At 48.1% G+C, this 14,416-nt stretch overlaps 1 protein-coding gene across 1 annotated transcript; it reads left to right on the top strand.

Moving 5' to 3' along the window:
• The first annotated feature begins 163 nt into the window (after positions 1 to 163).
• On the top strand, positions 164 to 13,227 carry LOC117470068 (sialate O-acetylesterase-like). Its single transcript, XM_034114591.1, has 10 exons — positions 164 to 277; positions 486 to 647; positions 1,205 to 1,371; positions 2,034 to 2,172; positions 3,065 to 3,233; positions 10,582 to 10,679; positions 10,765 to 10,898; positions 11,445 to 11,599; positions 12,119 to 12,305; positions 12,452 to 13,227. Exons 1-10 carry the CDS (start codon positions 220 to 222, stop codon positions 12,698 to 12,700), a joined length of 1,518 nt encoding a protein of 505 aa, XP_033970482.1. The 5' UTR covers positions 164 to 219; the 3' UTR covers positions 12,701 to 13,227.
• Positions 13,228 to 14,416: the final 1,189 nt, after the last annotated feature.

Raw genomic sequence — 14,416 nt, 5'->3', positions numbered from 1 at the left:
AATAGTATTGAGACAAATCTAGCCCAATAGATGCATCTTTCAGCTGTGAAAATACCTGAATATTGAGTTCACTCCCAACTGTCAGATTGGGAGGGTGTGAGAACATCCAATAGGAAAGGGCAACACCTCCAACACTTTATCTCACTTTTATATAGTCTTTGTATCCACGTATCTTTATTGAAGGAATTTGTCCTTAGTTGTTGAAATCATCTTTTTGTCATGGAGATAAAACTTTGTGTTGTTTTTTTACTGGTAACAGCTTCTATTCACGACTGCGGTGAGTACCATCTGCCAAACTTTTTGTCAGCATTAACCTGTGGTGTAATAGAAAATCTGGCCATGCCAAATTGGGATAAAAAATACGATTTGCAAGTTCATATATTTACTTACACTATTTCCATAATCACTTCTTCATGTATTGTGATTCTAATTCTTCTGCACTCCCTAAATAATTGTTCTCACTATACACATGTTTATGTGTGTAGATGGGGTCCTGCGCTTTGCCTCCTACTATAAAGTCCACATGGTGCTGCAGAAATCTCCAGAGAGAGCTGTAGTGTGGGGCTATGGACCTGAGGGGGCACAGGTGTCACTCACCTTGTCAGGACAAAACCAACAGAACATCTCACAAGCCACTGTGACAAACGGTGAGTAAAGCCAGTTTCTGTCAGGTAAGGCAAGGCACTTTTATTTAGCCCCTTTCCACACAAGGCAATTCTAGGTTTCTCAACCATTTTTGTTGTACCCAATCTACCCATGTATATGTTTTTGTTATTATTTTGAACACTGGATGGCACAGGGTATTTAAGTGACCTCACCGGTACAGGTGCGAGAATCTTGAACTGAAGCTTGACTTTAAAGCTTCAGTTTCATGTAAGTTTAGTTCTTTCACTTGTAGCTCGGGCTGCGGGGGTGCTAGAGACGGGAGCATGTTGATGCGACCTTCCTAGGCGGAGATATGGCCGCATTTTACAATAAACTTCCGTTGGGTCGCTTAAAAACAAATATCGCAATATCTGTCGCAATATCTGTCAGAAAAATCGCAATTAGATTATTTCCCCAAATCGTGCAGCCCTACCGGCGACCCTACGGATCTCAATCCAAGCCTCTACTGACTGAGCCACTGCTTGACACTTCGAAAGTTTTGACGTTTCTTCCGGCTGGAAATTAGAAGAGCCCTAAGTGTCACTGACTGTCTTTACAGGTATCTGGCGGGTCACTCTAGACCCTGTTGAAGCTGGAGGTCCCTACAATGTGACAGCAGCCGTGCAAAACATCACAGCTGTTCTGACAGACGTGCTGTTTGGAGACGTTTGGCTGTGCGGAGGGCAGAGCAACATGTTGTTTGAAGTATCTGGACGAGTATATAAGGTTAGTTAACTATTTATTTGAGATTGTGTGTGTGTGTGTGTGTGTGTGTGTGTGTGTGTGTGTGTGTGTGTGTGTGTGTGTGTGTGTGTGTGTGTGTGTGTGTGTGTGTGTGTGTGCGCGCTGCGTGCGTGCGTGCGCGTGCGTGCGTGCATGAAATGCAGTGCAGTTAAAGGTAGGGTAGGTAAGTTTGAGAAACCGGCTCGAGATACACTTTTTGTTATATTCCATGGAATGCTCTTAACATCCCGATAGCAATGAATATCTGAAGTGCTTTGACAAAAAATCCATAAAAAAATGTCATCTGTGGAAGCTGTAGTACTGTAAAAAGTACGACCAATCATTTGAGCCGGCCCGACTAAAATAACTGGATGGCCTACCTGCCTGTCAGCCTTCCATCGGGGCACAAACTTATCTCGTGCCCTCATTGGTCATGTGCGCGTTCGTGTGTGTTGGAGGAGGGGCTCTGTAAGGAAGTGGCAGATTTTCTCCGGTTGTGTATTTTCAAATTCTAGCGATCTCGAGCCGGTTTCTCAAACTTACCTACCCCACCTTTAATGTAACAGACACACACACACACACACACACACACACGCACCCACGCACGCACGTGCGTGTGTGTGTGTGGGTCTGTTACATTAACTCTTTTATTTGTTCTCCAAAAGATTTTCAATGCATCAGAGGAGCTGAAGCGTGCAGCACATTATCCTCATGTGAGGACCTTTATGGCATCCATGAAAAAGAGTGACACTGAGCAAACTGATTTGATTGACATCCAAATTCCCTGGTCTGTGCAGCCAGCAAGTGGGTTGAATTATTGTTTTATTATAAAATGGTTTAAATCTGTGTTTGCATCTTAATGGTTTAGGTCGTTTACTTAACCCGTGTGTTGTGTTCGAAAGCTGTTACCGTTCATGGTGCTCGCGGGTCAATTTTGACCCATGATTTATCTCAGTCCAAAACACACACAAAAAATGACTATCATCCAATATTGTTTTAACTACATCATAACTAACTTATTATGCATTCATAACCATACAATCCTGTTGTAATTTTATTTTATGGCCCAAAACACATTACACCACATATTGCACACGTGCATGTGTGAGTTCAGGTTCAAGTGTTAGTGTACATATTCTTTGAGAAAGGTTGAGTTCCCGTGGGGGGAGGGGGGCAGAGGGAGGGGAGACCAGGTGCATGTTGGTAAAAATTATTGTTACAGTGTATGAAGGGGGTGGGGGAGGGGTGTCTAAAGTCAAAGATGAATCTCGATCGGGCCAAATTTGACCCCGAGTCACCCACAACAATTCTGCTGGGTCTTCCCAGACCCCAACACCAAATTATACACTTTTTTTTTTAGAGACCTTCAGACTTGGCTAAAATGTTCATAATCTGTTTTGTAGTGTATATCTGTTGTGGCGGATATCATGAAGCCTGGTTCCGATAAAAAAAACTAGAGCGTATAGTTATTATATCATTTTAACTTGAAACGGGTCACGGGAGACCCGAACACAACATGAGGGTTAATTGCAACTGAGCCTGATTTAAATGCTTTGTAATAGAAACATGTATACACATACACATGCATCCAAGCTAGTGAATTGTACACATACTTACAATGTTACTTATTATGTGTGTCGTATACCACCTTTTTGGATTAGTTGATTGACTGATTAACATACAATTGTATTTCCAGATCTGGCAGGATTCTCTGCAGTGTGCTGGCTCTTTGGGCGTAATTTGTTTGAGAAGCTGCAGTACCCCATAGGACTGGTGGAGACCGGTTGGGGAGGCACACCTATCGAAACCTGGTCCTCCGCAAGAGCACTGCAGCAGTGTGGACTACTACATGAGTCAAAGAGCAGGTCCAGAATCATTTACTGTATCGATTCTCAAATCACATTGATATTTAATTAAATGTTCCAAAACAGCTAGTTGAACAGCTGTATTTGCCATATTCAAGCCTAAACTCTGAACCTAACCTGGTCCGGGGCAGCGTAAGTTGCCATGGTTATTTAGCTAGGTTAAAAGACAGCCACCTTCGTAGTACGGAAAACCGGCTCGATATACAGTACAGTTGAGGCTTAAATGATTAGCCCCCCAGGAGTTATGGAACATTTTCCTAAAATTCTTCCCAATGTTTCCAACATTGATAAAACTTGATATAATCAAACATTCACCAGTGCTATTTAGTAGCTTTTGGTACATTTTGGAAAATCAAATAAGTTTTTAGACTTGCTTTATATCAAATATAGTGAAAAATGGGTTGGTCAAAAATATTAGCCCCCAGGCCATTAATAGTCAATAGTGTACTCTTTCTGAGCCACAACTGACAACAACCTCTTAGAGTAGTTCTTTACTAGGTTGGCACAGGTCTCTTGAGGGATTTTGGCCAATTCTTCCATCGCAAATTGTTCCAGCTGGTCCAAATTGATTAACATACAATTGTAACAGGTTTGTTTCTTACAGAATGTGTCTCCTTGTACTTCGCAATAATGCAACGTACAGCAGTTCTAGACACTGTGAAGCGCTTGGAAATAGCAGCATAGCCTTCCCCCTTATCATGAGCCTCCACTATCTTCTTTCTGAGCTCAAGACTGTTCTATTTCGTCCCTACTGACCGCCAGAGGCGGTGCTTTTAGCACTGGATATGTCCATCGTGCGCATGCGCAGTACGAGTACCAATATCAACAAAGTCACCTGTGACCCACGTGACACCGGCTATATCAGCCCGTGTCATCAGAGGATCTGTTCCTTTCATCTTCTCGCTGCGCGAGAGTACCGTGGCTACACTATTGTAGCCTACAGCGTTCAGTTGGAACGTTTGGATTTAAGGATTTCTCTGCATCCAGCTGGCTGCGTGTAGCTTCGCGACTGATCCAGTCGGAGCCGCGGGATTACCCGTCCTCCAGGAGCTGCGGCCGGCTGCGCAGAAAACTTCAACGGACAGGTTGGTGTCGGCTTGGTCGGTGACGGCAGTGTTTCCACTCCCTCTCCCAGCTAGGTTGTCCTGATTTCTGTCTTGGTTGCTACCTGGCTTGAACTTTCTGGTGACGGTAGCGTTTCCGCCCCCTCTCCCAGGAGTTGCCCTTGTTGCGTTCTCTGTACTTTTCTGATAGCGCGGCGTTGCGCCAAGCTATCATTAGCATCCTGAGTTCCAGCTTGTGTTGTGTCCTCTTGTTTAGCTAGTTAGCAGTAGCGCGGCTCAGCCTAACTGTGTCCTGCCTGGTCAGCCACTTTGGCTGACGCTTGAGGTAAGCACCGGATTACCCGTGCTGGTTTTTCTTTAGAAGCAGTTTCCTTAGCTTGTTTCGCTATTTTACTCAACCAGTGAAGGCAGTGTTTTCACCCCCGCTCCTGGTAAGAGTGTTCCTTGACTGTGAGCAGCAGCCGGCTGGCTAGCTGCCCTGTTAAGCTTCCTTATTTGGTAGCTCTGTGCTTCGTTTACTTAGCTAGGTGAAGGCAGTGCTCTCGCTCCCCGCTCCCTCTGCTAGTAGCTTCGCGCTTTCGTTTACTCAGCTAGGTGAAGGCAGTGCTCTCGCTCCCCGCTCCCTCTGCTGGTAGCTCCGTGCTTCGTTTACTCAGCTAGGTGAAGGCAGTGCTCTCGCTCCCCGCTCCCTCTGCTAGTAGCTTTGCACTTTCATTTACTTAGCTAGGTGAAGGCAGTGCTCTCGCTCCCCGCTCCCTCTGCTAAGTAACGCGGGTGTACCCCATTACACCCCTCTCGTGTTCGGCGAGTAGGAGCAGGGCTCTACTCCTTCCGTTCAGCAGGTAACTGGTGAAGGCTGTGTTCTCGCACCCCGCTCCCGGTTACGCTGCATCCGGCTACCTACATGATGGCTCATCCATGTAGCGCCTGTATGGCTTCTCTCGAGCCCGAGGATGGCCACGACCGCTGCCCCTCTTGCCTTGGTCTCGAGCATTTGAGGGAGGGTCTCACGCAGGACGCCTGCATGAACTGTAGCTGCATGCCTTGGGCGCTTAGAGCGGCCAGAGTCGCAGAGGTGGAGCGTCTGGCAGAAGCCAACGGACACCTCTCCTTGTCGCATCTTCCCCTAGGTCAGTTTGGCCGTTCCCGGCGACCCGAGGGAGCGATGGCTACGGGTTCGCCCCCTAACAGGCTGTCCTCTAAGGTGGATCGGTTAGCCGCCGACATGGACATGATGAAGTCGCTCCTCTTAGCCCTTCAACCAGGGGCCGGTATAGGGGCTGCTGGCTTGCCGCCTGCCCCTCCTTCGGTTGCCGCACCTCTGCATGAGGATGCCATGTCACTAGCAGCCTCGGCTAACCTCTTCAACGAAGAGGTGGAGGACGAGGCCCCGCTCACTTCCGGGGAGGCTTCCCACTCCTCTGCTCAGGGCTCTCTGCAGGGCGTGGAGGACACCTCCATGGCGGCCATCATTCGTGCGGCCCTGGCACACTTGCAGCTTCCTGTTCCGCAGGCCGACGCGGCTCAGGCTAGCGCCTTCTTCAGGCGTAGCCCTACCCCTGTCCCCCTCACTGTTCCTCCTTCGGAGGAGTACTTGAGGGAGCTCCATGCATGCTGGAGAGACACTAAGGCCCTCTCCCGCTTCAGCTCTGATAGCCGGACCCTGGCTGCCATGCAGGATCCGGCGAGGGTGGGGCTGGGTCGCATGCCACCCATCGAGCCTGCCATCGCCTCCCTGATTCTGGCTCCTGATGAGGCCCTAAGGCCTGACGCCAGGTGCCCTCTGCCTCAGTGCAGGGTCACTGACGAACTGCTCTGTAAGGCCTACGACGCAGCGGCACGCATGGGTCGTATCGGGAACTCTCTCTCCCATCTAATGCTGGCCGCCTCCGCCTCTCTGCAGCAGGCTCCGGCTGAGCCTTCTTTGCTGGGCCTCAGTGACGCTTCACTGCAGGCCTTTGCCCTAATGACTAGGGAATTGGGACGAGTTATGTCCCTACTGGTGCAGACTCGACGCCAGGTTTGGCTGGCTCAGTCACCACTAACGGAGACATGTAGGAGTGTCCTCCGCGGCGTGCCGGTCGAACCAGGGGAGCTGTTTGGAGCAGCTGCCCTGGCGGCACTAGAGCGTGCTGCCCAAGCTAGACAGACCAGGCAGCAGCTCTCGGGTCTACGTAGGCCTGTGCCTACTCCCAGCAGGCCCAGGGGCCCCTCTAGCAGCCGCACTCTGCCACTGGCTTTCAGTGGTGGTCTGCGGAGGTCCCAGCGGTCTACTCAACCGCCTCCTAATGACTTTCGTGCCCCCGGTCGCCAGCCCTCTAGGCAGCCCCGGGCCCCACAGCCTTACCGCCGCCCCCCAAGGGGTCGGGGGGCTAGGCCCTGAAGTCCCTGGGCCGGTCGTCGGCTGCTTTTCCCAGCAGCAGCTCAGCTACTGGGCTGCCTGTACTACCGACCCTTGGGTGGTTTCCACCCTAACCCAGGGATACGAATTGCAGTTTCGACGCCGGCCCCTAGCCTTCGGCCGGGTCAAGATGACAGTTGTCAGCGACCCGGCGAAGGCCTTAGCTCTGGCCCAAGAGCTGTCCGTCCTCTTGGCCAAGGGCGCAATCGAGCCAGTGGACCCCCTGCTTCAGTCCGGGGGGTTCTACTCGGCGTACTTTCTGGTGAGCAAGAAAGTCGGCGGATTTCGTCCAGTACTGGACCTCAGAGGAATCAACAGATTCCTGAGGGTGCTGCCCTTCCACATGCTGACCACAGCAGACACCCTCCGTGTTGTCACACAGGGGGAGTGGTTCACAACCGTGGACTTAAGGGACGCCTACTTCCACGTGCCGATTGCGGCCCACCACCGGAAGTTCCTGAGGTTTGCCTTTCAGGACCAGCATTATCAGTTCCGGGTGCTTCCCTTCGGTCTCTCCCTCTCTCCAAGGGTGTTTACCAGGGTCGTGGCGGCAGCTCTCGCACCCCTGCAGGCACAGGGCATGAAGGTCCTGCCGTACCTAGACGACTGGCTGGTTTGTGCGCCGTCCCGGTCCCAAGTGGCCCAGGATACGGCGCGCCTCTTATGTCACGTAGCCCGGTTGGCCTGACAGTAAACACCGGGAAGAGCTGCCTGGTCCCCTCCCAACGGGTCACTTACCTGGGGTTGGTCCTAGACTCGGTCGCCATGAGGGCTTGCCTAACACCTCGTCGTGTGGACGACATTTCCCACCTTCTCCCCCTCTTCAGGCTGGGCAAGAATGTGCCTTACATTCAGTTCCTCCGGCTCTTGGGCAGACTGACGGCTGCCTCAGCCATTGTGCCCTTAGGTCTGCTGTCGCTGCGCCCTATGCAGATATGGCTGAACAGCCTTCACTTGGACGCCAAGTGGCACAGGCACAGGAGGGTCAGGGTGTCGCGCCAGTGCCTTCACTCTCTGTCACGCTGGAGAAACAGGGCCTATCTTCTGATGGGAGCGCCCATGGGCGCCATCCCATCACGCCGGGAGACTGTCACTGTAGATGCATGTCTCTCAGGGTGGGGTGCTGTGTGGCAGGGCAGGACTGTTCAGGGTCTGTGGTCCGCCCAGGAAGGTGCATATCACATCAACGTGCTAGAGCTTCGCGCTGTGCTGCTTGCGCTCAGGCACTTTTTACCCCAACTGACGGACAGGCATGTGCTTGTCCGTTCGGACAACATGTCCGCGGTTTCCCAGATCAACCACCAGGGGGGCACCAGGTCCGCACAGCTGCTCCGGGTTTCACAGAGCCTCTTGTCTTGGTGCGTCTCCCCGCTTGGCCAGCCTGCGGGCAGTCTTTCTACCAGGGGACCAAAATCAGGTGGCAGATTTCCTCTCTCGGCACAAACCTCCACCAGGGGAGTGGAGGCTTCACCCAGAAGTGGTGGAGACAATCTGGAGCCTTTTCGGCAGGGCCGAGGTGGACCTCTTTGCCTCGGAGGAGTCGAGGCACTGCCCCCTCTGGTTCTCCTGGGCAGAGGTGACCAGCCCAATGGGGCAGGATGCTCTGGCACACGACTGGCCAGACAGTCTCCTGTACGCCTTCCCGCCGCAGCCGCTGTTATTACAGACGCTTCAGAGGGTCCGTACTCAGGGGCACAGGCTCCTTCTGGTCGCCCCCCGCTGGCCGGGGAGAGTTTGGTTCCCGCTGCTACGCAGTCTCTGCTGCGGCCCACCATGGCGCCTCCCCGACAGGAAGGACCTTCTGTCACAGCTCAGGGGTCAGATCTGGCATCCCGACCCTCACCGCCTCCAGCTCTGGGCTTGGCCTCTGCAGGGCCCAACCCACTGTTGAGCGCTTTTTCGGCATCAGTCAGGGAAACTATCCTGAATGCCAGAGCACCATCCACTCGAGCACAGTACGAGTGCAAATGGAAGCTCTTCTCCCACTGGTGTTTGGGTAAGGCTGAGAATCCGGGGCATTGCTCTGTGGCCACCATTCTGGAGTTCCTGCAGTCCCTTCTGGATAGTGGACGTTCTCACTCCACTTTGAAGGTATATACGGCTGCTATCTCCGCCCAACATGTCGAGGTCGACGGCGCCACGGTGGGGCGCCACAGGTCGGTGTCCCTCTTCCTGAGGGGGGCCTTACGGCATCGTCCCCCTAGTACCCCGAGGGCTCCGGCTTGGGACCTGCCCCTAGTGCTAGATGCCCTATCATCTCCTCCCTTCGAGCCCCTGGCCCATGTAGGGCTTAAGTGGCTGTCCTTGAAGGCAGCATTTCTGCTTGCCATAACCTCAGGGAAGCGAGTTGGGGAGTTGCATGCCCTCTCCGTGAGCGATACATGCCTGAGGTGGAACTCCGATGGCTCGGGTGTTGCCCTCTGGCCGAATGTGGCGTTCCTGCCCAAGGTGCTTCCACTTGCCCACTCCAATCGGCCCATCCAGCTGGCACGCTTTAACGTCCCACAGGAGAGCCGCACGCCCGAGTTGCTGTGCCCTGTGCGTGCCCTGAGAGCGTATGTCGATGCTACGGCCTGTGTACGGCAGTCAGAGCAGCTCTTCGTTTGCCATGGCGGCATTAGGAAGGGTTGTGCTCTCTCCAAGCAGCGGCTGTCCCACTGGGTTGTCGATACAATCGCACATGCCTATGGGGCCAGTGGCCGCCCCCTGCCATCAGGGGTGAGATGCCACTCTACAAGGAGCGTCTCAACGTCTTGGGCCGCCCTGACAGGAGTGCCCCTGGAGACCATCTGCGCCGCGGCGTCTTGGGCGTCTTCCGGCACATTCTCCAGGTTCTACCGGGTCAATGTCGCCACTCCCCATCCTTTGGGCGTGGTCCTGTTGCCAAGCTCCGCTGCTTCCAGCTAGGTGAGTATTTGGTTTCTTCATGACATGGTTGGTATAAGTCATCCAGTGCTAAAAGCACCGCCTCTGGCGGTCAGTAGGGACGAAATAGAACGATAGTTACGTCTGTAACTACGGTTCTATGAGTCCCGGATGACCGCCAGAGTTTCCTGTCACTCAGAATTCTTGTGTGCTCGCGAGAAGATTCTGGGAACAGATCCTCTGATGACACGGGCTGATATAGCCGGTGTCACGTGGGTCACAGGTGACTTTGTTGATATTGGTACTCGTACTGCGCATGCGCACGATGGACATATCCAGTGCTAAAAGCACTGCCTCTGGCGGTCATCCGGGACTCATAGAACCGTAGTTACAGACGTAACTATCGATTTCCTTTGTCTTTGGCATGGTGAGTAGGAGTAGTAGTATAGTCCCTCTCAATAAGGTATTCTAGTGCCTGTTTCTTGGAGTCCTTTTATGCTGATTGAATGCTCAGGTGTGGCTTGAAAGCTGATTGGTTGATTAGGTGTGGTTTGAAAGCTGATTGATTGATTAGGTGTGTTTTGAAAGCAAAAATTCACATGGGGGCTAATATTTTTGACCAACCAATTTTTCACTATATTTGATATAAAGCAAGCCTAAAAATGTATTTTATTTCCCAAAAAGTACCAAAAGCTACTAAATAGCACTGGTGAATGTTTGATTATATCAAGTTTTATCAATACTGGAAACATTGGGAAGAATTTTAGGAAAATGTTCCATATCTCCTGGGGGGCTAATAATTTAGGCCTCAACTGTACATTACGAAGCCAGATTAGAGGGTTAGTGACAGGAAATAAAACAAGACAAGCAAAAAGAGAAAATACTTTTGAAAATAAACAAGAAACATTAAACTCAAAAACTAACATCATTACATTTTCTCATTTGAACATTTTACACAATCTTCTAATGCAAGTGTAATAACTTTTCTCCTGCTCTCAACCAAATTGTTGTTACTTAGAAAACATTATCGCGATCCTCAAGAGAATTCAGTCTTGTGGAATGCAATGATCCACCCGCTGCTCAACATGACCATCAAAGGAGCCATCTGGTACCAAGGTAGGACGGGCTGCATGTATCAGGTGTTCAGTATAACCAACACGTTACACATCTAAAAGTTTTGTGTTCGTGTTGCGTCTCTAAGGGGAGGCAAATTATATCTATCATCAAAAGAAGTACAACTGTTCCTTCCCTGCTATGATTGATGACTGGAGGATGGCGTTTCATCAGGGCTCAGGCGGGCAGACAGCTCCCGATTTCCCTTTTGGATTTGTCCAGGTATGTTAGTTTCAGTAGTTTAGTTTAAAAACCACAATTACACCACACTATATTTTGGTCTTTACTTTATCACAAAATATTTATCAATCAGTTTTCAAAATCCACACACAAATTATAACATTTACATAAATAATATCCACTGCCCAGCACTTATTTAATTTTATATTCATTCCTTCCCCCAAATAGCAAAAAACTACGGAGCCCCTAAAGAGACATGAAAAAAAAAAAAAAAAAAAAAAAGTCGGGATAAGAGGAAAGTTGTTCATAAGCAAGACTTACTTTCTCGTTACCATGAGAAAGTTTCCGGTGAAAAGAAAGTAGCAACTCGCTGCAGCATCAGGAGCTAGCGGGACTAATAACACAGCACTGATGTGGCATTTAGATTGTGATTGTAATTGCATAATATAAATATATTCTAGTAGACCTCAACAATGGAATTATGATCAGTAGAAATGGCCATGACATGGGACCTTTAAATAAAATAAAAAACCTGGCGTTTTATAATTTCAGGGGGAACACTAATCCATGATTTATTTGCACTTCCAGCTGAGTACCTGGAAAAAAGGATCCAAAAGTGACGCCTTTCCGAATATCCGCTGGCACCAGACAGCAGATACCGGCTTTGTCCCAAATCCCCGGATGCAGAACACTTTTATGGCTGTGGCTATGGATTTACCAGATGGAAGATCTGCCTATAACCCGTAAGATATGTCTTAACATGAATTTGTAGAATATGAACCTGTACAATGCCAGGGAGCATTATTTTTCTTATACAAGTATTTGGAGATACCTTTGTATGATTTGCATAGATTGTTGATTAGCTAATGGAAACACATAAACAACAACTCTTTCATGTAGCTGTTTTTTGCACTCATAGCCTTTACAATAATGTAAAACAAAAGGGACTATTACATTGAATATACAGGTGTGATTAACAGATAAAACCACATTAAGGCCTGTGCATCTCCCTCAGGAAGATATTGACAAAAATTACATTTAAATGTAACTTTCATTTTGAGAAAAGAGGTGAACAAGTTCAATGCTATTTTAAACATCATCGGGTTTGACCTTTTAGAGATAATTCAAAAATAATAATAATACGTTTGGCAATTTAAAGAGTTTGAATATGAGGAATAAGATCACACGTGTTCATAATGGTTTCACCCATGATGTTTTGTAAAAAGGCTATTTTTAAGGAAAACTTTTTTTGTTTGTTTTAGGATCCATCCCCGAGACAAGCAGGACGTAGCCTTCAGACTGTCATTGGGAGCAAGGGCAGTGGCGTATGGTGAGCAGGACGTAGCCTTTCGTGGACCTTTCCCCAGCCAAATCCTGTCCACTCCAAAGTATCTCGAGGTTACCTACGACCAAGAAGTCTCTGTCACTCCGTCTGAAAACATCTTTGAGGTAAGGCTGGCAGCGGTACAGTCTATGTATGCTATGTCCGATATTCACTGCTGGCTTTATTAAATATGCTAACAAATAATAGCTCATCATATAAGGCTGATGTTTGGTCCGATAATTGCTAAATAAATAAATGTTCACTTTTCAAGATCTGCTGCTCAGAGAGTGAGTCTCCATGGGATCCTAAGGCTCATTGGGTTCTAGCTCCCATCATGCAGTGGGGTCCGACCACTGTCCAGTTATCTACCAGCTTGTGTTCTCCAACTGAACAAGTAGCTGCTCTGCGGTATGCCTGGAGAGACTGGCCCTGTGACTTTAAAGCCTGTCCAATCTACAGCGCCAGTAAGATTTTACCTGCTCCTCCTTTTATTTCCACCAACCTCCAGCCAAAGGGATGATGGAAAGTAAGGAGGAGCTGTCAACAAAATTAACCAGACAGGTGATTGTAACTAAGTCAAACTCAGCTAAGGTTGTTTTCACCTATTTAAAGGGAATGAAAGAAAGATGTTTTCATTTGTACTTAATGGTCATTTTGTTTTGATTGTTTTCTTTGTTTAGATTGATGTAACACTAGACAATAAATATGGGTAGGAAGTAGCTAATAATTATCTGTTTTCTACATATATAAAGGCAATGAAAGCATTTAGAGGAAATAAGTTGCCGTACTTGATTGTCAGTTTCTTTTGATTGTTCGGATTCTAGTTTGGATTGATAATACATTAGATATTTAATATGGGTGGGTATGAGTAAATTGATTATTCTCAGAGAGGGCAGTATTTACTCCGTATCAGAATAGAGATTAAAATCATTACACTAATGATGCTATGCAATGATTTAGTTGGAAAGTTTGGAAGTTCTGTCAGTCTGGTGGGACACATTTTATTTGAACAAAACAATGTTACACAAATAAATGTCGAATCAAGAACTTACTTTGTCTGGGTGTGCTTCATTCAATGCAGGCATTTTGTTTAGAAGTAAAACACATGGAAATACACTACTGTCTTTCAAATGGAAACAAAATGTGAACTATAATTTAAAACATAGGATACAATGGTAAGTCGTCAAGAGGCTAAACTTGACTCATTGCCATGGTTTACACGTTACCAAGAAATATAATTGTACTATTTTGCATTTGGGAAAAATGTAGGAAAATGGGTTGACTCTAATAATCATTGTAACTACATGACCCATGTATAAAATGTCATTGTTTGGGAGATGCTTCATGTAACATTTCACATTTGTACACAATGCTGTTGTGGTATGCTGTATAAAGATACGCAACTAGAAAGACTACAGATCCAAGAGTTGCGTAAGTGATGTCATACTTGGCTGTGGGTGCCTTGTCATGATAGGTGTTTATATACATGGTGTTGTTTTGTGTGGTAGAGGGTCGCTGTCATTGATGCGTTTTGCACCCCGGGCCGTTGTTTTGATATTCCGCTGAAGTATACGCTGTGACGTAATAACTCTTCTTTTTTTCAAGGGAAGGTGGGGTCAGAGGGCCTAGGTTTAAAAGTCACGGCTCGCCACTTTCATATACAGTGCATCTAGAAAGTATTCATACCCCTTCACCTTTTCCACATTTTGTTATGTTACAGCCTTATTTCAAAATGGATTAAATTCATTGATAATGACAAAGTGAAAAAAGTTTTAAAAGAATTATTGCAAATTAATTAAAAACAAAACACTCAAATATGTCATGTACATAAGTATTCACACCCTTTACTCAATACTTTGTTGAAGCACCTTTGGCAGCAATTACAGCCTCAAGTCTTCTTGAGTATGATGCTACAGTACAAGCTTGGCACACCTATCTTTGGGCAGTTTCTCCCATTGTTCTTTGCAGATCATCTCAAGCTCCATCAGATTAGATGGGGAGCATCGGTGCACAGCCATTCTCAGATCTCTTCAGAGATATTCAATCGGGTTCAAGTCTGGGCTCTGGCTGGGCCACTCAAGGACATTCACAGACTTGTCCCGAAGCCACTGCTTTGTTATCGTGGCTGTGTGCTTAGGGTCGTTGTCCTGTTGAAAGGTGAACCTTCGCCCCAGTCTGAGGTCCAGAGCGCTCTGGAGCAGATTTTCATTAAGGATCTCTCTGTACATTGCTGCAT

The sequence above is a fragment of the Trematomus bernacchii genome, unplaced genomic scaffold, assembly GCF_902827165.1.
Source record: "Trematomus bernacchii unplaced genomic scaffold, fTreBer1.1, whole genome shotgun sequence".
NCBI lineage: Eukaryota > Metazoa > Chordata > Actinopteri > Perciformes > Nototheniidae > Trematomus > Trematomus bernacchii.
Note: the sequence above shows the minus strand (reverse complement) of the source record. Positions and strands in the feature narration are given on the sequence as shown.